Genomic DNA, 26,860 nt, shown 5'->3' on the forward strand with positions numbered 1-26,860 from the left:
CTCCATAGCCATTTGAGAGTAAGATTGATGGTTGGATTCACGTTTGGGGCGTTTAGAGGTAAGTTTTCCTGGCTAGGCTTTTGGTTTTTTGACCCCATTCTCTATTTTCTCGGTTTTCCTTGGTTCTCATGGGATTCTTCCATGTAATTAGGATGAAGTTCGAGTGAGGAGTCTTTTCCATTGTTAATTCATGTGTGGGTCTTCTATTTGAGGTAAGGGGACTCTACCCTATCTCTCATGTCTTTAAATCCGTTGTTTGGCTATGTATTGTAATGTGGATGATTTTGAATGCGAGTGTTTAATGGAACTGATTGATTGTAGTGAGATTGTAGTGGAAAGATTGAATAGAATATAGTGTAATGAATGTTGAATAATGTGTATAATGAAATAAATTGATGAATGTGGCTTATGTTGAAAATGTTGTGTGTATGGGATTGCTGTGCGTTAAATGTAACGCGAATAAATGTGGGTATTTATACCGTGTAATGTGAATGAATGTGGGACTATATGTGGTTGAAATGTGTGTGAAAAGGCATGTTAAAGGTAGTTGTAAATGTGCTATGAATGGTTCAGCGATACACTAGAGGTGTGGAAGATGGAGACAATAGAAATACCTTGGGAAAGAGAGAGTGGTTGTGACACCAACAGTGAGCGTGAGTGCACCACAGGCCGCACACTCTCCTCCTGACTAGACCTTTGACCAACACTTTTACCGAGCAACTTGTGACTGCACATGTTGTATCTGTGAGGTAGGGGTAACCGATGACCATCCATGGTGTGAAACTGTGAATACAGTGCCACATTGAGTGTGGCTACGTGCAGTGAGCGCACGTGTGTGAAATGTTGTTGGTGCAGTGAACATATCGGTTGTAATTTGAAATGGAATGTATGATGAGTGTTGTTTGTGATACTTGAGTAGAATATGTTAGAATACATGTGCATGTGCAATAAGAGTCTCTATGTTTGTATGTGTGTTGGATAGAGTAGAGTACTCCTTCTTACGTTTATTTTTTAGGTGACTAAGACGATCAGCATCAGGCTCAGTGAAGGATAGATGAAACTGTTATAGGACTAGAAATTTATTTGAACTCTGATGTAATTGAATTAGTCCTATAACAATGATTTGATGCAAGTTGAAATCCATCTTTATTTTGAAATATTTTAATGAATTATGCATGGAAAACCATTTTGAATGAAATTTTATTTCTCCCATTTTGTGAAATTTGTTATTTGAAATTAAATTTAAAATGTTACAATAATTTTTTTTTCCTATTATCTCATATAATATTTTTACCTATGATAATATACAAGATATTTCAAAAATTATCTTCACTTGCAAATTAATTTGTTGTCTTATGATAAATCTTTTTTTCATGTGCAATTTGGTTGTCTAGGAGAGTCTAAAATAGCTAACAAAGTACTACTTGAAATTAGAGAAAGTATTAAATATGTGAAATAATCAGTATGGTTAAATTTCAAGATTACTGCAAGATACTGGAATAAATATAACAATTAAGTTGATATTAGATGTAACATCCTTATTAATTTATAAAGTTAAGAAAATAATTTTGCATAGAAAAGAGAAAGTTAAATTAAAGTTCGCTTGTATTCATAATGCAAGGTGCCAAAAATGTAAAACTTTCATTTAAATTACTCAACTTGTAAAATTTCCAGTAATAAAGCAATGGGAAGTAAATGAATTTTAGTAAAGAACTAAAATAACATAAATATATACTAGTCTCATTAATATATAAGAGTTGAATATTTATAAAATATCATTTCAAAATGCATTAGGACTCATCGATACCATTTACAAAATACAAAATACAATAAGTTTTAATGAGCAGTATATGCACCCAAAAGATTGAAGACGATCTTAGTCATCTTTCCCAAACCATCCCTTTATTTCTGCTAAATCCTCAGGGGATAAGTCTTTGTCTTCACCGAGATCATCCGCATCAGCTACCACTTCAGTACTGTGATCCGTTCTACAGTAAAGTGGCTTGGTCTTCCATATTGATCATGACCTAGAAAGGTATAAACATAATTCCACGCATTTGGCGGTCTGACCAAACCTCTGTCTATATATAAGCACAATGTATGGTGGATTCTACCACTGCTAGGGTAATCAAAAGGTACACCATATCCTATCGTCATTTCTAAGGTAAATATAATACTTGAGCCATCATTACTATTTACAATAAAGCTACAATGGCATAACCGTTGTCATTCCCTACATACATGGTCTAGTCTACTACTAATAAGCAGCTTTGACAGCCTAACAAATCTTTGGAGATCTGTCATCTTTGTTCCTTGAAAGGTTTTGTAAGGATGAGCCTCTCTTTTCATTACCAAACATGAATTCACAATAATATCAAGCAACACAAACAAGAATAATACATTAATCAATCAGACAGTACCATTCATGTTCATATGATACAATAATTATCAAATATTCAACTTTATCATATTTCCTTTTAAGGTCTCCTAAGTATAGATAGTTGCTAGATAGCTACAGCTACACGAATACAACGTATTCTGACTTGACCCCTTTTAATAAAAGCATGATCAGGAGTTTAGGTCAAGAAATAAGTATGAGGTCTGTGGTTGTAACACTTTTATTTTGTTATTTATTATTATGGCAATTTATGTTAGTTGTTTGTGCATGTTGTTTAAAATCAGGAGTGTTTAATTAATGTAAATTACAAGATATCTCACTATAGCGAGATAAGTCATCTAGAATCATGCTCTCTAGAAGCCTCTAGAGCCCTCTCACTATAGCAAGAAGTGGATAAGGATGACCCAACAACATTCTCGTTGTAGCTAAGATTCTTGCTGTAGTGAGGGAAATTCTCTCACTGTAGCTAGAATGACAAACAGCAAAGGAAAAATACTGTCTAGTTTTTTCGCTATAGCGAGAAAGTCGGGAGTTTGAGGGCTATTTAAAGAACTTTCGTCCTAAATATTCATTTTTAACTAAATCATCTTTCTCTCTACATTTTCTTTGTTCTCTTCCTCTCCTTTTCTAGAAAAAGCCTCCAATAACTTTGAATCTCTCTCAAATCTGAGCTTAAACGTCTATTCCACTTGAATCTAAGTAAGTTTCCGGATCTTAACCCTTGAATCTCGTTCCTATTTCTCTGTTCTCTCTTATCATAATATTAATCCTTGTGATATTAGGAAGAACTCTAGTCCTTGAGTAGTGTTTATGGTCAAGACGTGGAGTTTATCTCTAAAGCCCACAAAGAACTTAGTTGTAAAAATTAGAGACAAGATCCTTTGATGTATGGATCCAATATTACCTTTGACTATGTCAATTACTGTAATTACCAATCAATGGTCCCTTACCTCCAAAATGATATTCCATCCATTGTGTCTATCAAGCTGGACAGAGACAACTATCCACTATAGAAATATTTGATGCTCTCTATTGTCAAAGGTTGCAGGCTCGATGGGTACTTGTTAGGGACAAAAGAGTGTCCTGAAGAGTTCACAACCTTTGCAGAATTAGGCAAAAAGCCCAATCCTGCTTTTGACGATTGGTGTGCCCATGACTCATAACTCCTTGGTTAGTTGATGAATTCAATGACTGTTGAAATAGCAACACAATTACTGCACTGTTAAACCTCAAAACAACTTTGGGATGAAGCTCAAAGTCTATCCGGTGTACACATAAGGTCTCGAATCACTTACCTTAAATTGGAGTTTCATAGCACCAGAAAAAAGAGAGATGAAGATGGAAGAGTATTTGGTCAAGATGAAGAATCTCGCTGACATACTTAAACTTGTAGGCAGTCTTATTTCCAACTCAGATCTGATTATTCAAACTCTAAATGGTTTAGATTCTAAATACAACCCTATGGTGGTCAAGCTATCTAATTAAACTACTCTCAGCTGGGTTGATCTGCAGGCCTAATTCCTTACCTTTGAGAGTAGACTCGACCAACTAAATAACCTCACCAACCTAACTCTTAATGCATCAACAAATATTGCTCACAAAACTGATTACAATGGCAACAAGTTCAACACGAACAACAACTGGAGAGGTTCTAGTAACAACTAGAGAGACTTTAACTCCAGAGGTTGAAGAGGAGGCAAAGGAAGAGGAAGAATGTCTAAGATAACATGTCAAGTTTGCAACAAGGTTGGGCATGTAACATCCTCGTTTTTGCTAAACAATTAATTTATTAATATAAGTCTAAGTTAATATATAGTACTTGATTTTTTGAGAAAAATTGGGATAATATTAGCATGAGATGCTTTAGACAAAATTGTTAGGTATATTTTTAAGAAATTTTTGATAATTTTTAATTTTAAAATTTTTAAGTTTCAAAAAGTGTCAATTTGTGTTGGTTAAAATTGTTGTATAAAGTTAAAAATAATATTTTATTTTAAAAATAATAATAATAATAGTAAAAATTATTAAAAAAATTATATTTTATTTATAAATATTATTTAGAATATAAAAATAATTTGTTTTGTAATTAATGAGCATTTGTGGATTTTCTGGTTAATTTTACGTAAATTAGTTATATGCTCAAGTAGAAATTGCGTGTAAAAATTTTAGACACCAACTAAAGGATCAATAGTGTTAAAAATTATTTTATAATTATGTTTGATATATTTCATGATTATTTTTAAATTTTGGGATTTTTATCTAATTATTTCAATTAATTACTAAAGAATTAGTGAAAATTCTAATATTATATTATTATTTTTACTATTTAAGATAAGGATTAGTCTCTAAAGCTTCCCATTTCTTCCTTTCACTTCCGTAAGCCCCATTTTCTTTCTTCCAAGGAGCTTTGATCATCTTTGGTCTTAATCTCTTAAATTTTCAAGTAAGTTCATTAAATTTTTTTAATATTCCATCTATTTTCATCATTTTGAACACTTTTAACCGATTAATTTTTTTATTTTCTCCCTCTTTTTGGGTGCTGGAACAGTGGCATGAGGGTGAGATTTTGTCCAAAAATTTTGTTTCTAAATTATGTTTTAATTAGCTTAATCTTTCTATATTTTATAATAAATAATTTTGGTGCTTTTTGTTTTGTTAAAAATACATTTGGGGGTTTAAAACCCTTGGTCTAGAGGTGTTGTCCCAAGAGTGTTATGAAGGGAAAATAATTATTTTTAATCACCTTTAGGCTTATAGTATTCTATTTACATCATAGAAAACAATTGTAAGGCCCGTAAGTCATTTTTGCGAAGATTAGAAAATGATAGTTTCAACTCACTAGTAGTGGGTTGGGTAATTAATGCCTCTTAACATTGATCATGATTATGTGTGATTATTTGGTTAGGATCGTGGTTTGAGAAGTGGTGGAAAGAAATCGTTGGTGAGGAAAAAAATCGGTATACACTTCAAGGTAAGGGGGGACATATCTATTTTCACGGGTATAGTAGAAAAACGTTGAGAAATAGGTGTTTTATTCTTTGCTATGTATATATGAATTATTTGAAGGAATTTATAATTATTTCCATACTTAGTGTACAATTGTTTGATATTCCTTTTTGAAATTGATTTTATATGTGATGATGTTTCTATGATAATTGTTTGTTGAATTCAGTATAAATAATTGATTACCTAAAATACTTGAGGAATGAACTATCATTCATGTGGAGTGAGCATATAGAAGGTCTGTTGAAAGTTGAAAAGAATTGGAGAATTGCGAAATAAAGATATTAAAAAAAATCTTCTTTAATTTCAAGTGGTTTGATCAAAATTTATTTAATAGTTTTTATATATTTAAAATATACCTATATACATATTTAAATAATTTAAAGGATTTTAATTCATTTTAAAGTATTATTTTAAATAAGTATTTTGAAATGTGGTGATAATTGGAAAAAGGTATTTAAGAGCCATTGAAATGAAAGAAAAGTTGTGAAATGTGGTGGTGGTGAGACTCTGTTTAAAATTAGAAGTATATTGGAATTTTCTGGCTGTTTTGCAGAGAGAAGAAAATTTGGAATTATCTAAATTATAGAGAAAACTCTGCCAGATTGTCGGTGAAATTTTGAAACATATGTTGTTATTGATTGAAAAGAAATGTTTAGTACCTAATTAAAAGACTGAAATTAGGTCCATGCATCATAAACATGTAATGATGGTGGCGTTGGATGGGAAGTATACGAAATCTAGGGGAGACTCCAGGTTAGTCTTGAGGATAGTCAGGTGTGATTGAGCTTGGCAAAGGCAGGGCTCGCAACCCTGTGCTGTCGGTTCTCACTGCAAAACTGGATTATCCTGACAGAACCCGATGGATTCTCAGAATCAGTTGAGCTATATCTTTGAAACTATCTAATGAGATGGTTATGACCAAGAATGATTGGTGACAGTGAACTCCTGATCCTTCCCAGAAAGAAAGAAAGAGAAAAAGAAAAAGAAAATGGTTTGGGCCCATATGCATGTGTCAGTATAGCAATTAACTAGGTGATGCACAAAATCATACATGGCATGTACATTGTGTGTTGAGTTGTTGCTAATTGCTATAATGATTGTAAATATCTTGACGTGTTTTCTACTGTACTTTGGTTGAAATGGGTTTGTCTCACCCTTTTAGTTGCTATATGTGTTGTGTGAATATGTTTAGTAGGTGAGGACACAAATGGCCCGACCACCATACCAGTTCAGCGTCATGGTCAGATATGATCCTGAAGGAAGATGGACGTATGATTGGGAACGACAACAGTTCACCCATACTGGCACTATTACCTTTTTGTTAGATAGAAATGGGCCAGGCCCACAGGCATACCCCATCCCCATCAGGGTACCCATGAGACTCACTTTTCCATTTACTCTTAGAGTATTGTTAACTTTTGGAGGAAATGGTATTTTTGATAATCATGGGTCTAGGGGGAAAGCTTGTGAGGTCATTTTTGTTGTTGTTGTCTCTGATATCGTGACCCCACTTTATTTTGTATGTAAATCAGCTATGTGTATATGTTTATATGACTGGATGACTGTATATTTTGACAGATGATTGCTATATACGTATTTGGATAACTGATGCAGATGGTGTATTTAGTTTCTATTAATGTGAACAAATGTAAACTCATACATGTGGCTTTCTTACTGCTTGGATTATTTTAATATTATATTTATATTGATGGCATAATAAGTAGTAAGGGTGTCACAGGGCACATAGCAGTAAATTGCTACTACAGGTTTGATAAGTCCTACTCAAGCTCAAAGGATTCTACAGACAGTGATTGACAAGGAACCCATAATGCCTTCCTAGCTTCACAAAACTCCATTCAAGATTATGATTGGTACTTTGACAGTGGTGCAAGCAATCATGTGACACACCAAACTGAAAAATTCTAAGATCTGATAGAACATCATGGTAAGAAGTCCTTAATAGTTAGAAGTGGTGAGAAATTAAAGATTGTTGCCTCAGGTTCCTCAAAACTAAACTCACTTGATTTACATAATGTCTTATATGTGCCCAAAATTACCAAAAATCTATTGTGTCAAAAGTGACTGCTGATAATAACATTCTTGTTGAATTTGATGCAAATTGCTGCCTTGTGAAGGACAAGTTGACAGGGAAGGCAATCCTAAAAAGAATCCATCTGCTTATGTATTTGTCATGGAAAGTTGGCATAGAAGACTTGGTCATCCAAATAATAAAGTCCTAGATAGAGTCTTGAAAAGTTGTAATGTGAAAGTGTCACCTAGCGATCATTTTAACTTTTGTGAGGCCTGTCAATATAGTAAAATGCATTTTTTTACCTTTTAAAATCTCTTCCTTTCATGCTTAGGAAACTCTTGAATTAATTCATACTGATGCCTGGGGCCCTGCACTAGTAACATCCCCTTCTAGTTTCAAATATTATGCTCACTTCATTGATGACTTTAGTCGATTCACTTGGATTTACCGTCTAAAACAGAAATCATATATTGCATGTGCCTTTGTTTAGCTTAAAAGCATGGGAGAAAATGAGTTCAACAGGAAAATTAAGACAATCCAATGTGATGGTGGTGATGAATATAAGGCTATGTAATAACATGCAATAGAAGCAAGGATAAAATTTAGAATGTCATGCCCTTACACATCACAACAAAATGGTAGGGCTGAGAGAAAACACATGTATATAGTTGAATTTGGCCTGACATTACTAGCCCAAGCAAAAATGCTTTCAAATTATTGGTGGGAAGCATTCTCCACAGCAGTATATCTTATAAACAGACTACCCTCTATAGCCACCCAAAATGAAAGCCCTTATTCCTTACTCTTTAGAAAGGAACCTGACTACAGCTTTTTAAAACCTTTTGGGTGTGCTTGCTATCCCTATCTCAAGCCTTATAATCAGCATAAACTGCAATTTCACACAACCAGATGTGTGTTCTTGGGCTATAGCATCTCCTGTAACACCCTCAATTTTATTACTCTTAGATAGGAAAAATAGGAAATTTGGATAAAGGATATCTCGCCCAAGCGAGATAGATATCGCTCAAGCAACGTAGGATTTCCTAAAAGAAAACGTTCTGGAACCTCTCGCTCAAGCTAGAATTAGATAAAGTTGGTCCAATTGTCCTCTCGCCTAGGCGAGAAAGGGATGTCGCTTAGGCTGGGAGCAGCTCGCCTAAGCGAGATAGAGCTCGCTCAGGCAAGGAGTTGCAGGGAAGATAGGTGCTCTCTGGACTCAATCTCACTCAAGCGAGAATATAAAAAAAAATGAGTAGTATCACTGTCTGGTTGTCTCGCTCAGGCAAGAATGGAAGCTCGCTTAAGCGAGAATTGTATTGCTCAAGCTAGATCGTGCCAGTTTAGAAGGATATTTAAGGGATTTCAACCTAAAAAAAGTTCATTTCTCACCAAACAACCTTCTCTCTAGATTTTCTCTATTTTCTCTCCTTCATCTCTCTAGAAAGAACTCTTCGAACTTTGAATCTCTTCTAGATCCAAGCTCAAACATCGATTCCATTCAAATCTAAGTAAGTTTCTCAGAGCTCATATCTCTATTTTGTTCCTTTTCTTCGGTTCTCTTCTCCTATTAAGACATCTATCTTGAAATACTTAGGAAACCTCATCTTTCAGAATATATCTCCATGGAATCTCTCTATAGATCACTCAGAGAACTTGTTTAGAGGAACCGTTACCAGGTAAGGGGAGTATTTTCAAGCTTTAAGTTTTATAAATAGTGATCTCAAGAGAATCTAAATAACCTATTTTAGTAAAAGTCTATAATTTTAATGAAATCATATGGTAAAAATGTATTTTGGGTATAAAGAAAGGGTTTGGGTTTACTTGAAACTAATGAAATTAGATTTATAGAAAAAGATATAAGCCAGAATAACTCTAAGAAGTTTTAAAACTAAGTTTCTTAGAAAGTATGTGAGTTAAGTAATAAAGGATACAAAATAATGAACTTTAGGTTAGGAGACCATATTGAGATTGTACGAGTTGGACTGAGCCCGAAGATGTCCCCAATCTTCGGCATATTGTTTGATTGTATGTTGTGAGATTTGTGGTAATTTCTGTGTTAGATTGATATATTGTACTGATTATATAGTGTAATATTGTATGATAACTTTCTATGTTAGATTAACATGATACAACAAGTGTAGATATGATTTGATAGCTGAAGTGTATTCAAATTGAGTAAATTCATATGAATGATTGAAGTATTGATTGATATTGAAAGTATATGATGTATGATAGAGAAAGAATGAGATACATGATTATGATGCGTGGGTTAAAATAACTTGAAGAGGGTAATTACGATACATATTATAGAACATTGAAGAATGTGTTATAATATCTACTGTGATCCATGAATTTATATAAAATTATAACCCACGTATTATGACATGCTAATTGATAGAAAGAGTATAAAAATGAGAAATGTTGAGAAATAGAAGGAAAATAAGTATAAATAGTATAACGATACACTAGGGGTATAGAGTCCAAAGAAGATTTAGGAAATATTGGACAAATGAGGATAGTGAATGCTAACGATAAAACAGTGCACAATAATTTATTGAAAAATAGACATTCATAGGCCACACCCTCATTTCCTGACGAAGCTCCTGACTATCCTTTGCTAAAAAGGGTCGGGGCGGCACACGTGTATCTGTGATGTTGCAATCAACCAATAGCTATCTATGCTAAGAAGTCCTCAAGGGATTCGAGGGGTAATTGTTATGAAAATGTTATAGATGTGTAATGGTATAGAATCTGTATGGTTATAATATATGTATCGTAACAGATTGATTTATGTTATTATGATATGGGTGTTGTAGTACATCGATGGGTGTGATTGAACACATGTATTATGACATATAAATTGATACTATATGATATATATATATATATATATATATATATATATATAATAACATACATGTCAATATAGAAATATGTGTGTAATGAGTAAATTGTAGGATATGCTTTGATTGATGGTTGTCTTATTGTATGTGCTTGGATGTAATGATTATATATTTGGATCGTACACCATTGATAATGAATTAGAATAGAATATTAAATAATAACTTTAGTTTCTTTTAAATAATTCATAATAAAAGAGATTTAGTGGGGCGAAAAATACTCACCCTTACTGATATGATTAAGGTAATTGAAAGAAAAGAAATGGAGATGGATGATCCGTTCTAGGGTCATATTCGTCAAGGATTGTGGGAGAAAGAACTGCTCAGATATAATAAATTTTAATGTAATAGATGTATAATTCCATTTATGTATTTTTATTCCTTAAAAGTGAAAAGTTTTATTGAGAGATTTTGTAAATTTGTCAAATTTTATTAATTGGTATTCTCATGTTGTATCATTTATTTAAACTTGTATAATTTCTTACAAAAATTTCTTATTTATATTTTTAATAATGTAAATATTTAAAGAAAATTATTTAAAGAAGAGAAGGATGTTACATCTCTCACAAAGGATACAAATGTCTAAATTTTCATGGAAGAATCTTCATTTCAAGACATGTTGTCTTTAATGAGGAGCTTTTTCCATTCCATGATGCTTTTCTCAATATAAAAAGCCCCTTAAAAACACTAACTGAAGGTCCATTTGTCTCTTTTCCTTTTGTCTGCTACAAGTACCACACATAATGAAGAAGCAGTGCTTCCAGATGATAATCATATTGATGAAGAACCAGAACCAACAAATCCACTTGAGATTGATGAAGAACAAGAACGAGCAAATCCATTTGAGAGGGTTGATGGCCCCAGCAGAGATCAAATTGCAAATGATTCAACAAGAAATAGTCCAACCTCTGATGACACTGATCCCACCAAAACAATTGTTGGGGCTCATTAGGACTTTGCTGAACCAAGCACAAACATCAACAACCACTAGAGTAGGAGCAAGGCTAGAATTCACAAGCCAAAGAAGCCATATATTGGATTAGTTGAAACTTGCACAGATGAGAAGGAACTAGAAAATGCCAAAGAAGCACTCACAAGACCACAGTGAAAAGAAGCTATGGACAATGAATATAAGGCCCTCGTGTCAAATCAAACCTGGCTCTTGGTACCATATCGAGGCCAAGAGAACATCATTAACTCTAAATGGGTCTTCAAGACCAAGTACAAAGTAGATGCCATAATTGAAAGGAGAAAGGCAAGATTAGTTGCAAAAGGTTTCAACAAACAACTGGATTAGACTATGAAGAAACCTTCAGTCCAGTTGTCAAGGCCAGTACATTTCGAATAATGCTCACAATTGCAGTACATCATAACTGGGAGGTTAAACAGGTGGACAAAAAAATGCATTTCTTAATGGATACCTCAAAGAAACTGTGTTTATGCATCAACTAGAGGGTTTTGTAGACTCAACTAAACCTGATCATGTCTGCAAGTTATCTAAGGCAATCTATGGGTTAAAATAAGCTCCAAGAGCCTGGTTTGATAGCCTTAAAAATGCCTTACTCAGCTAGGGTTTCAAGAACACGAAAAGTAATTCCTCGCTCTTCACTCTAAGAGGTTGATAAATGTATAAAATGAGTAATTTTAGGTGATGATTTGAACACTTTTCATGTTAAGTGTTAGAATTTTTGGTTAAATTTCTCTTAAACTTAGTACTTTTGCAATTACTTGTATATTTTAAGAAAGAATGCAAATATAAGTGTTTTGATTCCTTTTTATATATTTTGTAGTTGATATCAAAAGAGAGACATCACTCAAAGTTGAAGAAATTTGAAAAAAGAAAAAGGGTATATAAAGCATGAAGTTGCAGAAAAGCCAGCTTTTGAAGGTTTGTCGTTGTAGCAAGATACCCTCACTGCAGCGAGAATGCTTAAATTTATGAAAACAATTATGTGTTTCTCTCGCTGTAGCGAGAATGCATCACTGTAGCAAAATATTTTTGTATCGCTGTAGCGAGACATATATCACTGCAGCGAGAGACAGATAGAATGACCTAATTTTTATTTCCATGTCTCGCTACAGTGATGAGGTATCGCTGTAGCGAGAGAAGCTTCGTCCAGACTAGTATAAAAAATGAATTTTGTGTTTCTAAAGAGAGGCTGTTCCATTTCATTGTTTTAGAGAGAGAGAGAGAGAGAGAGCGATGAAGGGTAAACAAAAAGAGTAGGAATACTCAAGTTTTGGTATTCTACACCGTTTGTATCTTATTTCTTGTTACTATGGTTGCAATGAGCTGCTAAAATTTGTATGGGATTGAATGTAAATCTTCAAACTTGATGTATTCTCAATAGTATATAAATATAGTTGTTTCTTCTTTATTTCTATTGATTTGGTGATTTCAATCCATGTGTAATCCTTGAATCTTTCTAACTGATAGCTTCTTGAACCTATATCTGAGTTGCATCTGGAAAAATATTACTTAGATAACTTAGATCTAGATCTGATTGAGATTATTCAATAACTAATTACTCTAGGAATAGATTTCAAGTTATTGATTGTTTTAAAGCCTAATTATAATGTTGGATAATTTGTTAACTGCTTGAGGGATCAACATTTAAGAAATCATCGGAGAAATATATTTTCATGGAATTGAGATATATGGTTCTTGTATTTTGCATCAAATTCATTGGGAATGAATGCTATGTTTATCACTGGATTGCTGAAATACAGAGAGGGAAATAAATGAAATTCAATCTAGTTTCATTAATTTAAATTTTACTACATTTTACATTATCGTTTTACACTAATTATTACTCAAAATCTTATGAAAATCATCAATCAATTCTCTTGTATATAAGCTCAATTAACTTTTATCTTAACAATTAATACATTTTGAATTGCTCTCTGAAGGCAATATTTTGGTACTCTACTAGTCATTACTTGCAACAGACCCAGTACACTTGTCTTGTTTGAAGGAAAAATTTCAATAAGTTTTTGGCGCCATTGGCGGGGAGCAATGTGTAATTTGTATTAGTTTTTAAGTATAGTTAATTAAGTAATTGTAATTAGTTTTATTCAGTTTTCATTTATCTGATTACTCTTTATTGCTAATTTTTGTTTCAAGTTCCTTGTTTATGATATTTTAAGGAAAAGCCTCTGCAGATAAGTTGCTATTTGATATAGAGATTGAAAGGACATCTAGGAGAAATAATAGCGCAACAAGGAAGAAAAAGAAGCTAGCACAACAAGGAGCATCTTAAACTTCACAATCACTGGAAATTCACTCAGACTCTGAAAAAGAAGAAATGGCAGATACTGGAGAAGATAATCAAGGTGGCAATGGGAATGGTGGAAACTATGAAGGAAATGCAGGACCAAGAGCAAATCCACCACCAGGGAGAACTCTCAGTGATTATGCCATGCATCAAGGTCCAAGGCATTATTCAAGTATAATAGTACCACCTACTACAAGGGCTATGGAAATTAAGCTTGCTTTCCTGAATTTGATTAGTTCACACCAGTTCTCAATAAAGGACCATGAAGATCCTTATGCCTATCTCGATACTTTTTATGAATTGGTGTCTACTATAGGTTTTGATGATGATGAGGAAGAGGCAGCATATCTTAAGCTATTTCCATTTTTTCTGATTGGGGAAGCAAAGGAGTGATTGAAGTCACATCCAAATCAGAGCCTGACAAGTTGAAGTGACGTGGAAAGAAAATTTCTCACTAGATTCTTTCCATCTTACAAATATATTAGTGCAAAATTAGATATCTCCACTTTTAGACAAGGTCAGGATGAAGCATTCTATGAAGCCTGGAAACATTTTTAGTCCTTGCTTAGGAAATGTCCTAACCATGGATTTGAAGATGTAGATCAGTTGAACATTTTTTGTAATGGTCTTCGGCCTAACACTAAAATGATTTTAGATGTTGTTTGGTGGTGAAACAATGATGGCAGTAGATGTGGAGCAAGCCACAAGAATAATTAATGCTCTTTCATCCACTAATAGGCAAAGTCAGCATAATAGAAGGGCAGTTCAGAGAATTGGAGTCTTAGATTTGAGCATATCAGATGCTATTCTTGCTCAAAATAAAATCTTGACTCAAAAGATTGAAGCCCTCACTAAACAAATGACCAAATTGCCACAACGGCTTCATTCAGTCCACTCCACAACTAACCAAGTGCTTAAATGTGATTTCTATGGAGGATTACCCAACTCACAATTCAGAAAATGAGGAAGTGAATTATATAAGTAACCCACCTCGGGGAAGTAACTTTTCTAACCCTAACACTAATTATTATTCTAACAATTTTTCATAGGGTTAGAGGCAGAACCAAAACCAAGGATATGGGTGAAGACAAGAAGCAGGACCATCCAACAGACCACCCCCTTTTCATCACTAACCTTCATACCAACAACAACAACAACAACCACACTTTCCTCTACTTCATAAGAGACAGTCCAAACTGGAGGGTCAATGACCAACCAGAAAAACACTGAGGCGTCCATCAGAAATTTAGAGATACAAGTGGGGCAGTTGGCAAAACAGCTTTCAGAGCAGCAAACATCAGGACACTTCTCTGCCAAAACACAAACCAACCCAAAGGAGCAATGCAAATTAATTACCACAAGAAGTGGTAAGAAGATTGGAAGAGGGATTGGTGACCATTTAGTAAATGAAGAGGAGGTGATGGAGAGAGAAAAGAATGTGAAAAAGAAAAGAGTGGAAGTGAGGAAGAAGTTGAAAGAAATAATGAGAAAATTGTATATAGTGAGAAAAAGAAAGAAAAAGAAGAAAAAGTAAAAAATGAGAGTGATAAAAGGAAGGATAAGGGTGAGCTTCCACAATTGAAAGACTTACCATACCCTAAGATTCCTTCCAAGAAAAGCAAGGAGAGACAATTTGCCAGATTCATATACATTTTTAAAAGATTACAAATTAATATTCCCTTCATGGAGACTATGGAGTAGATGCCAACCTATGCTAGATTCATGAAAGAATTGCTCACAAAGAAAAGAATATTCTCAAATGAGACAGTTGAATTAGAGGCAGGTTGTAGTGCAGTAATTTAGAAATTATTGCCTTAGAAAACAAAGGATCTAGGCAGTTTCACAATTCCAATGACCATAGGTGTATTTTCTATGGGAAAGGCATTGTTCGATCTAGGAGCAAGCATCAATCTAATGCCACATCCATGTTTAAAAGGATTGGGGAGCTGAAGATCAAACCTACAAGAATGACTTTGCAGCTAGCAGATAGGTTTATGAAATTTCCTTATAGTGTAGCAGAGGATGTCTTGGTGAAAGTGGATAAATTTATATTTCCTGTTGATTTTATAAACATAGATATGGAAGAAGATGTAGAAGTCCCTCTGATTTTAGGAAGGCCTTTCATGAAGACTGCCAAGGTGATTATTGATATGGATGATGATAAACTTAAGGTGAGAGTTTATGATGAAGAGGTCAATTTTAATGTTTTTGAAGCTATGCACCATCCTAAAGACAAACAACAATGTTTTAGGATGGATGTCATTAATGAGTTATGCATGATGGAGAAGACACAATTGCAGAAGGTCCAGTCCATTGGAAAAAGCTTTAATTGAAGCTTATCAAGATTTAAATGAAGAGGAGGGAAAGGAGATTGAAGATTGTTTGAAGAATTTAGAATCCTAACGAACTTTCTCCACATGAAGCCCCTATGAAAATTTATCTCAGGAAGAGAAGATAGAAAAGCAGAAATTAGAGTTGAAAATGTTACCTTCATATCTTAAATATGTGTTCCTAGAGGATGAAGGAAAGAAGTCAGTAGTGATTAGCAGTGCATTGTCAAAAGGAGATGAAGAAAAATTGATTTTAATGTTGAAGGCAAATGAAAGGGCTATAGGTTGGACTTTATCAGATCTTAAAGGTAGTAGTCCTTCTTATTGCATGCACAAGATTCACATGGAAGTAGATTATAAGCCAGCAGCTCAACCTTAAAGGTGTCTAAACTTACCATGAAAGAGGTGGTGAAGAAGAAAGTGATGAAATTGCTGGATGCAAGATTGATTTATCCCATTTTAGATAGCATCTGGGTAAGTCCAGTTCAGGTGGTTCAAAAGAAAGGCAAAATGATAGTAGTCCACAATGAAAAGAATGAATTAATCCCCACCCGAACAGTTATTGGTTGAAGAATGTGCATAGATTACAAGAAACTCAATCAGGCTACTAGGAAGGATCATTTTCCGTTATCATTCATGGATCAGATGCTGGAAAGATTTACGGGTCAAGCTTTTTACTGTTTTCAGGATGGATACTCCGGTTATAATCATATCATTGTAGATCCAGAAGATTATGAGAAAATTGCCTTCACATGTCCTTTCGATACTTTTGCTTATAGAAAAATGTCATTTGGATTATGTAATGCACCAGCTACTTTCCAAAGGTGTATGTTAGCTATTTTCTCCGATTTGTTGGAAAAATGCATGGAAGTGTTCATGGATGATTTCTTGATCTGTGGATCATCATTTGAAGATTTTCTAGAAAATTTAGACACCGTATTAAAGCAGTGTATTGAAACAAATTTGGTGCTTAATTAGAAAAAATGTCATTTTATGGTAACTAAAGTTGTGGTGCTGGGCCACAAGATCTTCTCTAAGGACATTGAAATTGATAACGCAAAAATGTAGGTGATTGAGAAGCTACCACCACCAACAAATGTAAAAGGAATCAGAAGCTTCCTTAGCCATGTTGGGTTTTACAGGCGATTTATCAAAAAGACTTTTCAAAGATTGCAAAGCCACTCAGTAATTTACTCAATAAGGATACCCATTTTAATTTTGATGCTAAATGCTTATATACCTTTGAATTACTTAAACAAAAACTAATTTTAGCTTCTATCATTGTCGCCCCTGATTGGAATTTAGATTTTGAATTAATGTGTGATGCAAGTGATTATGCTATAGGGGATGTACTAGGACAGGGAAAGTCTAAAATTTTCCATGCCATTCAATACGCTAGTAAGCTTTTAAATGAAGCACAAGTGAATTATGCTACCACCAAAAAAGAATTACTAGCAATAGTGTATGCATTGGAAAAATTTAGATCGTATTTGATTGGTTCCAAAGTTGTGATATATACTGATCATGCTGCAATTAAATATTTGTTAACTAAATCTAATTCAAAACCAAGATTAATTCAGTGGATTTTGTTATTGCAGGAATTTGATTTAGTTATCAAGGACAAAAAGGCTAGTAAAAATTTTGTTGCTGATCATCTATCAAGATTAGTGAATCAAGAGGTGACCAGCAAAGAAATAGAAGTGATCGAGGAGTTTCCTGATGAAAAACTTCTCTTAGTGTAAGAAAGGGTTTGCAGATACAGCTAATTACAAAGCAGCTGGTATTGTAACTGAAGATTTTAACTAGCACCAGAAGAAGAAATTCTTGAGGGTGCTTGGTACTATGTATGGGATGATCCTCATCTTTTTAAGCTGGGAGCTAATGGACTATTAAGAAGATGCGTTGTATCATATGAGGTTCAAAGCATTTTGTGGCATTGTCGTAGTTCTCCATATGGTGGACATTTCAATGGAGAGAGGACAGTAACCAAGGTCCTTCAATCTGGATTTTATTGGCCCACCTTGTTTAAAGATGCCTATAATTATGTCCAGCAATGCGACAACTGTTAAAGATCAGGTGGAATATCAAGAAGGCATGAAATGCCTCTTTCAAGCATTCTGGAAGTAAAGGTCTTTGACTGTTGGAGAACAGGTTTTGTAAGACCACTTCTAGCTTCATATTGGTTGAGGCTATTGCATCTCAGAAGGCGGATGCCAAAACTATGATAAAATTTCTGAAGAAAAACATCTTCTGCAGATTTTCCACACCAAGGGTATTAATCAGTGATAAAGGGTCTCATTTTTGCAATTCTCAAATGCAGAAAGTCCTAGAGCACTATAGGGTAAGGCACAAGGTAGCGCCACCCTATCATCCACAAACAAATGGTCAAGCTGAGGTCTCTAACAAGGAAATTAAGAGGATCTTGGAGAAGACTGTTACAGCTTTGAGAAAGGATTGGTCTCTTAAGCTGGATGATGCACTATAGGCTTATAGGACTGCATATAAAGCCCCTACAGGTCTCTTCCCATTTCAGCTTGTTTATGGGAAGGCATGTCACCTGCATGTGGAACTTGAGCACAAAGCATTTTAGGCTTTGAAGTTCTTGAATTTTGATCCAAAAGCTTCAAGTGAAAAAGGAAGCTCTAACTACAAGAATTAGAAGAAATAAGGCTCACTGTATATGAGTCTTGCTTTACAAGCAAAAGATGAAAGGGTATCATGACAAAAAGATCCTCAAGAGAGCATTTAGGCCTGGCCAATCTGTACTTTTATTCAATTTCAAGTTGAAGTTGTTTCCTGGAAAATTGAAATCAAATGGTCAAAACTATTTCTTGTGAAGAAGATGAAGCACTCAAAGAAGTTGGGTGGTTAATGGGCAGAGGCTCAAGCCATACCTGGGTAGTGAAGTTAAGAGACTCACTACTATAATTGCACTGCATGATCCTTAAAGAAATAGACGTCAAGCAATGAGACATTAAACAAGCGCTTCCTGGGAGGCAATCCAGTGTTTGTTTGTGAAATTCTATCCTTTACCTTGTTTATTTTCAGTATTTATTAGTTGTTTTAGGAAGTACATATGGTATTTTGTAACACTGTGTATAATTCCAATTATTTATTCCTATTTTATTGTGAATTTGAGTGCTGAGCGTTAATTGCATGAATTTTGAATGATAGAGTGATTAAGGGTTGAAAAAGAATGGAAAGTATTAAGGTTAAAAGGAATTGACAATAAGTTTGGGAAGCATTCTGTGTACTTCTCGCTACAGTGAGAGTTTTCTCGCTGTAGCGAGAGATCAGCAAATTAAGGGGTTGAAACTGTTTAAGTCATCATTGTAGCGAGAAGCACCTCGCTATAGCGAGACTCCTCTCGCTACAACTAAAAAACTAGATAAAATTGCACAAAAGTTTGTGTTATTTTTGCTACAGCGAGAACCTTCTTGCTGTCTGTAGTGAGAGAGCCCTTTGAAAAAGTATTGAAATTGTCCTCTTCACACTACAGCGAGAAGGTTTTCGTTGTAATGAGAAGACCCTGAGGAAAAAGGGGGCATTCTGTCGCCCTCTTGCAACTGCGAGAAATCGTCACTGTAGCGAGAGTTACGCGACCTAGGTTTTAAATTGCAGAGAAGAAGACCATTTTGAATTATAAAACGCGCCCTCTTCCTCCATTGCTTTCAAATCCTCCTCCCCACCAAAAATCACTCATGTTTCACGCTCACTCACTCAAGAATCTGCACAATGAGTCAAGGGTAAGTCTTTCTTTTCCCTTTTTTTTTTTCTGTTTATTTGGTTTCTCTCGCTTTTATTCTTTCCCAATTCATGAACCCTAGGTTTTTCAGTCCTATATATCCAATGTTAGGATTTGTACTTTAAGATTTGGATTATAGAATGTATAGTGCTCCCTTGTGTGATGGATTCCTTGGAATTCTCTTTGAACCCTAGGACCCTAAACATGATATCTGGATAGGAAGGGTTATAATGTTGAATATGATATTGAAATTAAAGGGGAATTGATGGTTTTAGTATTTTGGAATATAAAAGCATCACTTCTTCATGAGCCCTAGGTTTCTAATTAGGATATTTTGAGAATTAGAGTTTGAAATGCAGAGATAGGGTCATTTAGAAGGAATATTGTTAGAGCTTTGTTGATAATTAAGAGAAGCAATTCTTTATGTATGATTTTCCCTAATTTTCTTGATTTTGTGAACCTTAAAAATATAAATTGTTGCTTGAAAAGGGACAGATCTTGAATTAAAAGGAATTTTAGCAATGAGAGTACATATAATCTAGTTCTTAATTTTCAAATTAGAGTTTTTTGATTTACCATGAATTTTGGAAATTAGAACCTGAATTGTATGTTCATGTTGCAATGAAAGTGGTCATGATATTGTGGATCAAGTCTATAAGTTTATTGGAATTTCTTGTCTATTGTGTAGCTGAATTTGTAAAAATTATTGTAAATTGAGATGCTTTATTTGAAGCATGTTGTTTTGATTTTGGAATTGGATTGAATTGAATAAATTTGTTGACAATAGAACTATCATCCACATGTATTTGACTATGTTGTGATAATTGTATTGAGTTTTGTGGATGTCGTCTTGATGTTTCAGGAGAATTAAGGTTAGAGCTCATAAGGACTCAGCTCCTACACCAAAGAAACATAAGGGTGTTTCCTCTTCACAGCCACCACCATCTGATCCAAGGAAATTTAGGGACAAGGACAGAGAGGATAGATTTAAGAAGATTCAAGATTGGTTGATCATAGAGGAAAGGAGAATTGACTTGAAGGAAGGGGAATTTGATGAGTTTAATAACGAGATTGAAAGGCATAGATGGAGAAAATTGGCAGAACTAAGAGGGTACTGTGATCCAAGAATAATTAAGGAATTTTATGGTAATGCCAAATCGGATTTTAATTCAAGAAGGCTTGATACAAGATCTAAGGTGAGAGGAGTATGGGTTGACTACTCCAGGGATGCAATTAACAATTATTTGGGGAATCCATTGCAACTAAAGGATAATAAGAGGAACTACTTTCACACCAAGCTCAATTCATGCATTCAGCCTTTTAGTGATTTTGCCACTGCTCAAGCCCTATGCATTGCAAACAGGAGTTTCACCACAAATCCTGAAGGGAAGGCTTTGAGAATTTACTAGAAAAACATGACTACATCGGCTCAGGTGTGAACTACTTTCATTTGCCACAATATTGTCCCCAGAGGCCACACTTCCTCAATGACCATGCGCTACTGCTACTGATAGACGATGCCAAGTTGCTATCAAAACAACTAAGTTTTCTAAAGGTTTTGTAGTATAGAGTGAAACCTAGGTCGATTCATGGAAACACATTTTCAGTCAAATTCAATTTAAGATTTTGTTTTAAAGAATACAAATAAGGTTTTTTGGGTTTTGAAAATTGCAAATTAATTAAATTAAATTACGGATAGAATTAAAGTGAGTAAAAATGAATTAAGAAACATCAATCCACAGAATACCAATTGCGTGTAACTTCAACTATCAAAGCATCTAAAGATTTAAGTCTGCGTTTGAACAATCACCCAATTCAATTATTAATTCAATTGAATATCCTAATTGAATAGAGTTACGAATTAAATCAAATAATCATTTAACCTAATCTGCATTAATTATCAAATTAAAGCATCAATTGAGTCCTAATTTGAATTCTAACATGGCTAGAATGGAAATCAATCATCATACTTCAAATTGACAAATGAACATATCAAATCAAGTGAATGAACCATAAGATATAGAATCCTCACATAATATACTCTCGATCACTCAAGTGTATAAGCTAAAATGTGTCACTCAAAATGCACAACATGAAGCACGATCATCCATAAGCTTGCCCATTGCCTACTTCTCCGCTAGAATTCACACATACACACAAAAATCAAGAGGACTTTTCTAGGTTATAAAGGGGCATAGTGAAGGTGGAAAAATTACAAAGGTAATCAAGTTAAAACCAAAGAGGATATAAGAACAATGGGGAATGAATCCAAAGAAAGTAAGCATGAAAGTAAATCCACTAAAAAAAATATAATGTAATACAATCTAAAAAAATCCTCTTTTACTTTTGCTAGTCATCCAATGCTCCTTTTTCTTTCTATTGCTTACTTTTTCTTTTCCTTTTTCTTTGTTTCTCCCTGTTTTTTTAAGGAGCTGATTTTTCTTTTCTCTTGCATTTTCTAGGGTAATCTCCCCACACTTATTTCTATGATCATTCTCAAAACAATTCCAAAGTTCTTGTATCCCCTAAGGTTGGATCATTTTATTGTTTTACACCTTTGGCTTGAAATAAGCTAAGATCACAAGAAATAGGACAATTAGGCTCAAGGGGGCTTCAACAATGGAAATAATGCAAGGTTGGCTTTTTATTAGTAGTTTGCAAGAAAGAAATGATGTCTCTATCATGTTAATGCAAGCATATGGAAATACAGTCTCAAAAAGGCTCAAAGTAAGTTCTGGTGTCATACAACCATGAGTGTAATCACACAATGAAGGAAAGTAAAATGACACGATATTGTCATCTATATGGCTCAAAATCTCATAAGGTATATATTCTATCACACACAAGATATCAAAGTCCACCTATCAAACCGAAAAATGATTCAATCAATCCATCAAAGCCATGAAATAATCACTTAATTAGACTAAGTACACACCAAAAACATAGTACTCCTCCCACTTGAAATTAACATTGTCCTCAATGGAAAACACAATAAGCATAAGGACAATTCAAGCAATCCAATAAGTGAGAGAGAGGTAAGAAAACTCCCTATAAATTGGGATAGGTGGCCAATTCAAAAATGGCCTCCTTTTGTTCATGTTTCTCCAAGCCCTTATGAAAAACCTTGAGTCGATGCCTATTAACCTTAAAGCTCCTTTGCAATCCAATATCCTGAAGTTCAACAACACCATAAGGAAAAACATTAATAACAAGAAAGGGACCATCCCACCTAGATCTCAATTTATTGGGCATCAACTTAAGTCTAGAATTATATAAAAGGACTTTGTCACCAATGTGAAACTCTTTACACCCTATTAGCTTATCATGAAAAGCCTTGGTGTGCTCTTTGTAGATGTTGGAGTTCTCATATGCTTCTCTACGAATCTCCTCCAACTCTTGTAATTGAAGCTTCCTATGTAAGCCAACTGCCTCTATATCTAGGTTACATTCCTTGATCGCCCAGAATGCCTTATGCTCCACTTCTACTAGTAGATGACATGTCTTGCCAAAAATAACCCGATAAGAAGACATTCCTATAGGTGTTTTGTAGGTGGTTCTCTAAGCCCACTGATGAATCCATATTTTGTTAAATTTTTACTTGTCTTTTTAGTGTTAGTTAATAGAAAAAGTGAACTTAGAAAGTGTAAATGACATAAAAACATCATTTTGGTCAAATATCATAGGTTTCTTAATTTTCTGTTAATTTACTTTGATTTACATAGATATAGTTTTCAATTTTGATCACTTGAATAATTGTACAGGAATTTCTAAACTTATTCCATGGATTTTTAGCATTTGAGAAAGTTTGAGATGGCAGTGATCACTTTGGATCCCATAGTGAACACTATAGCAAGCTAGATCCAGAAGGACAGACCAAAGTGATCACTATGAACCAATAATAGACACTACAGAGACTCCAGTTTGAAGAAGTGTTGCGCTTGTTTACTATGAAACCATAGTAAACAGTCTAGGCAGACCAAAGTAATCACTCTGATACCAAAGTGAACACTCCAGAGAAGGTCAAAATCACAAGACTTGCGCGTAGCTACTATGAAGCGATAGTAACTACTATGGAGCACTGCGTGTTATCACTATGAAATGAAAGTAGTTACTATAGATTTTCTGCACTATAAATATAATTTTAGAAATTAGGGTACGAGATCTTTTTACACATTTTTAGATTCTTTTCCATTTGAGGGAGCACTTGCAGAGCTTAGGACCCTTAGGTGACAGCCAAGGCCAATCTTAGGGTTTGATTTACAATTTCTCTTCATTTTCCTTTGATTTTTGCATTAATGACATTGAATTTCCTTTGTTCTCATCTCAAATATGTAAGACCCATCCTTATGGAGGGCTAAACTTCCTTGTAATCCTTAGTGAGTTCATGGATTCTTGAATTCCTGGGTATGAATGTTAATATAATTCTTTCTCCTTCATGAATTTCTATTTCCCAACTCTTTGAGTTGAATTAATGGTTGGATGAGGGGGGGACATTGCTTAATTAACCCTAATTCGTTTTAATGAAATTCTTAACTTGTTTTGCTTAATTCAAAGTTAATTTCTAAGGTTGCGTAATCTTGGGAAAAAGAGTTAAACTGTATGCATCTATCAATACTCTAGACAAGCTATCCAAACATGCATCAAACGAAGACCCATAAATAGTAAAGTCGTCCATCAATACTTCAAGTGAGGTCTCTAAGAAGTCCACAAAAATGCTTATCATACACCTCTGAAAAGTGTCAGGTATATTACATAGTCCGAATAGCATCCGTCTGTAAGTAAAGGTACCAAAAGGACAAGTGAAGGTAGTCTTATACTAATCTTCTGGGGCTATGTATATTTGAAAGTAACCAGAAAATCTGTCTAGAAAGCAGTAATGGGATTTCTCTACTATCCACTCCAAGACCTGATCAATAAAAGGTAAGGGAAGGTGATCCTTGCGAGTGGCTTGATTCAACTTCCTATAATCAATATAGACTCACCACCCATTCTGAATTCTGGTCAAATCAGCTCATCAAATTGGTTCTTTGTGACTGTTATGTCGGTCTTCTTGGGTACAACATAGATCGGACTCACCCACTTGCTATCAGAGATCAGGTATATCATGCTAGCAGCTAACAGTTTGCCAACTTGTTTCTTCACCACCTCCAGGAGAGTGGGATTCAGCTTTCTTTGGGACTGTCTCACAGGTTTTGCATCCTCATTCAGTAGAATTCTGCGCATACAAGTGGATGGGATAATTTCTGAAATGTCTGCCAAAGTTCAGCCAATTGCTTGCTTATAAGTTGCTAAAGTTTAGAACAACTTCTCCTCTTGTGCAGCATCCAAATCTGCTAAATGATAACTGGCAGCTTGTTATCAACCTCTTAAAATGCATACTTCAAGTGCTTAGGCAGAGGCTTTAGTTCAACTATAGGTGGCTACATAATAGAGGGAAGTGTCCTGGTGGAGAAGTCTAATTCTGCAGCATGTATCTGAGCACGTTCAGAGGTATGTGTACGTGTTGTAATCAAACTAGAACTTCCCAAACCTGCTGCTGCATCACATGAATATGCATCTATTTCAGCACAAACTTTACATAAATCTCCTATAGCGCATGTACAACTAGAAATATCAGAAAAATCAATACAAAACTCCTTAGTTAAAACATCAATAATATCTATATGAAATGCACTATGCAGCGCTGATGGATGCTTCATGGGCTCAAAGATGTTGAACTGCACAACATCGTTTCCAAACTCCGTGAATAGAATTCTTGAGTGCACATTAATCTTTGTCCTTGCTGTTTTCAGGAAAGGTCTACCAAGGATCAGTGTAGGCATGCTGGACTCTTTTGCCATGTCCAGAATGTAGAAATATACAGGGAATATCAGCTTATCCACTCTCACTAGCACGTCTTCTACTACTCTAGCAGGGAATGCAGTGGTCCTATTTGCCAATTGAATGACTACACTAGTTTGCTTCAGAAGGTCGAGGCTCAAAGACCTGTAGATTGATGTAGGCATCACGTTTATGGAAGCACCAAGATCAAGTAATGAATTGCTGAAGGTGGAATTTCCAATAGTGCAAGGGACAGTAAAAGTGTCAGGATCCTTACACTTTTGCGGCATATTGGGCTATATGAAGGCTGACACGTTCCTCCTCATACCGACTCTTTCACCCCTTTTTCAGTCTCCTCTTGTTAGTGCACAACTCTTTAAGGAACTTTGCATATTTTAGAATTTATTTTATTGCAACCAGCAGTGGAATATTCACTTCTACTCTTTTGAATGTCTCAAAAAGCTCCTTGTCAAAGTCTGTTGGTGGCCTTGACTTGGCCACTCTGTTCGAAAAGGGAAGGGGTGGTTTCTGCACAATTTTTGAACTGCTAGGGGCAGTTTGTTGCTCCGTGTTTTGCTGCTTCTCTGCCTTCACATCATCTTGTACCTCTTTATCTTTCTAGTTGCCTAACAACTCTTTCCCATTCCTCAATATTATGGCACTCACGTTTCTGGGATTAAACTCTAGTTGAGAAAGGAGTTGTCCAGAATCTTGGAACTTGAATTGGTTTAAAGTGGTAGCAATTTGGCCAATCTGTGTCTACTGGTCTTGAATGGAGGCATTGACATTCTGTTGGAATTACATATTGCTCTTGGCCATTTCTTTGACCAAATCCTCTAACGAAAGCTCAAAATTTTGTTGTGTTTGTTGTTGCCTCATAGAGGGTTGTCTATAGCCATTACTTGCTTGGCTAGTCTGTTGTTGTTGTAACACCTTAATTTTATTTTCCAAAATAAATGAATTTCGTAAATACAGAAACAATAAAAATTTTCATTCAGATAGTTTTCAAAACATAATTCGACAAAGTATTTCAAAATAAGAGTGAATTACAATTTGAATCAATAACTACTACAGGACTTAATTAATACATCACTTTTCAGAATAAATTCCTAAGTCCTACAGCAGTTTCATCCACCCCTTCATAAGCCCAGTGTTGATCGTCTTAGTCACATGTAAAATAAATGTAAAGGTGAGTACTCTACACTATCCAATACACACAAGCATAAAGACTCACCTCAATCACCCTTCACATAGTTTATAACATATTTCATATAAGTATAATCAATCACAAACAACACTCTTAAGTGTGTCATTTCAATTCATAACTGATGCACTTATGACACCAAAACATTTT

General features: G+C 34.7%; 1 protein-coding gene and 1 non-coding gene across 2 annotated transcripts; both read right to left on the reverse strand.

The window, feature by feature from the left end:
- Positions 1 to 14,094: 14,094 nt before the first annotated feature.
- Positions 14,095 to 14,201, reverse strand: LOC113873957. Its single transcript, XR_003506022.1, has one exon. It is a non-coding gene; the product is annotated as a small nucleolar RNA R71 (small nucleolar RNA).
- An 8,533-nt stretch (positions 14,202 to 22,734) lies between these two features.
- On the reverse strand, positions 22,735 to 23,217 carry LOC113871532. The gene has a single exon (XM_027508624.1). The coding sequence runs from the start codon at positions 23,215 to 23,217 to the stop codon at positions 22,735 to 22,737; it is 483 nt and encodes a 160-aa protein (XP_027364425.1).
- Between the last annotated feature and the right edge of the window lie 3,643 nt (positions 23,218 to 26,860).

This window comes from Abrus precatorius, unplaced genomic scaffold, assembly GCF_003935025.1.
Source record: "Abrus precatorius isolate BTA unplaced genomic scaffold, Abrus_2018 Scaffold7, whole genome shotgun sequence".
Taxonomy (NCBI): domain Eukaryota; kingdom Viridiplantae; phylum Streptophyta; class Magnoliopsida; order Fabales; family Fabaceae; genus Abrus; species Abrus precatorius.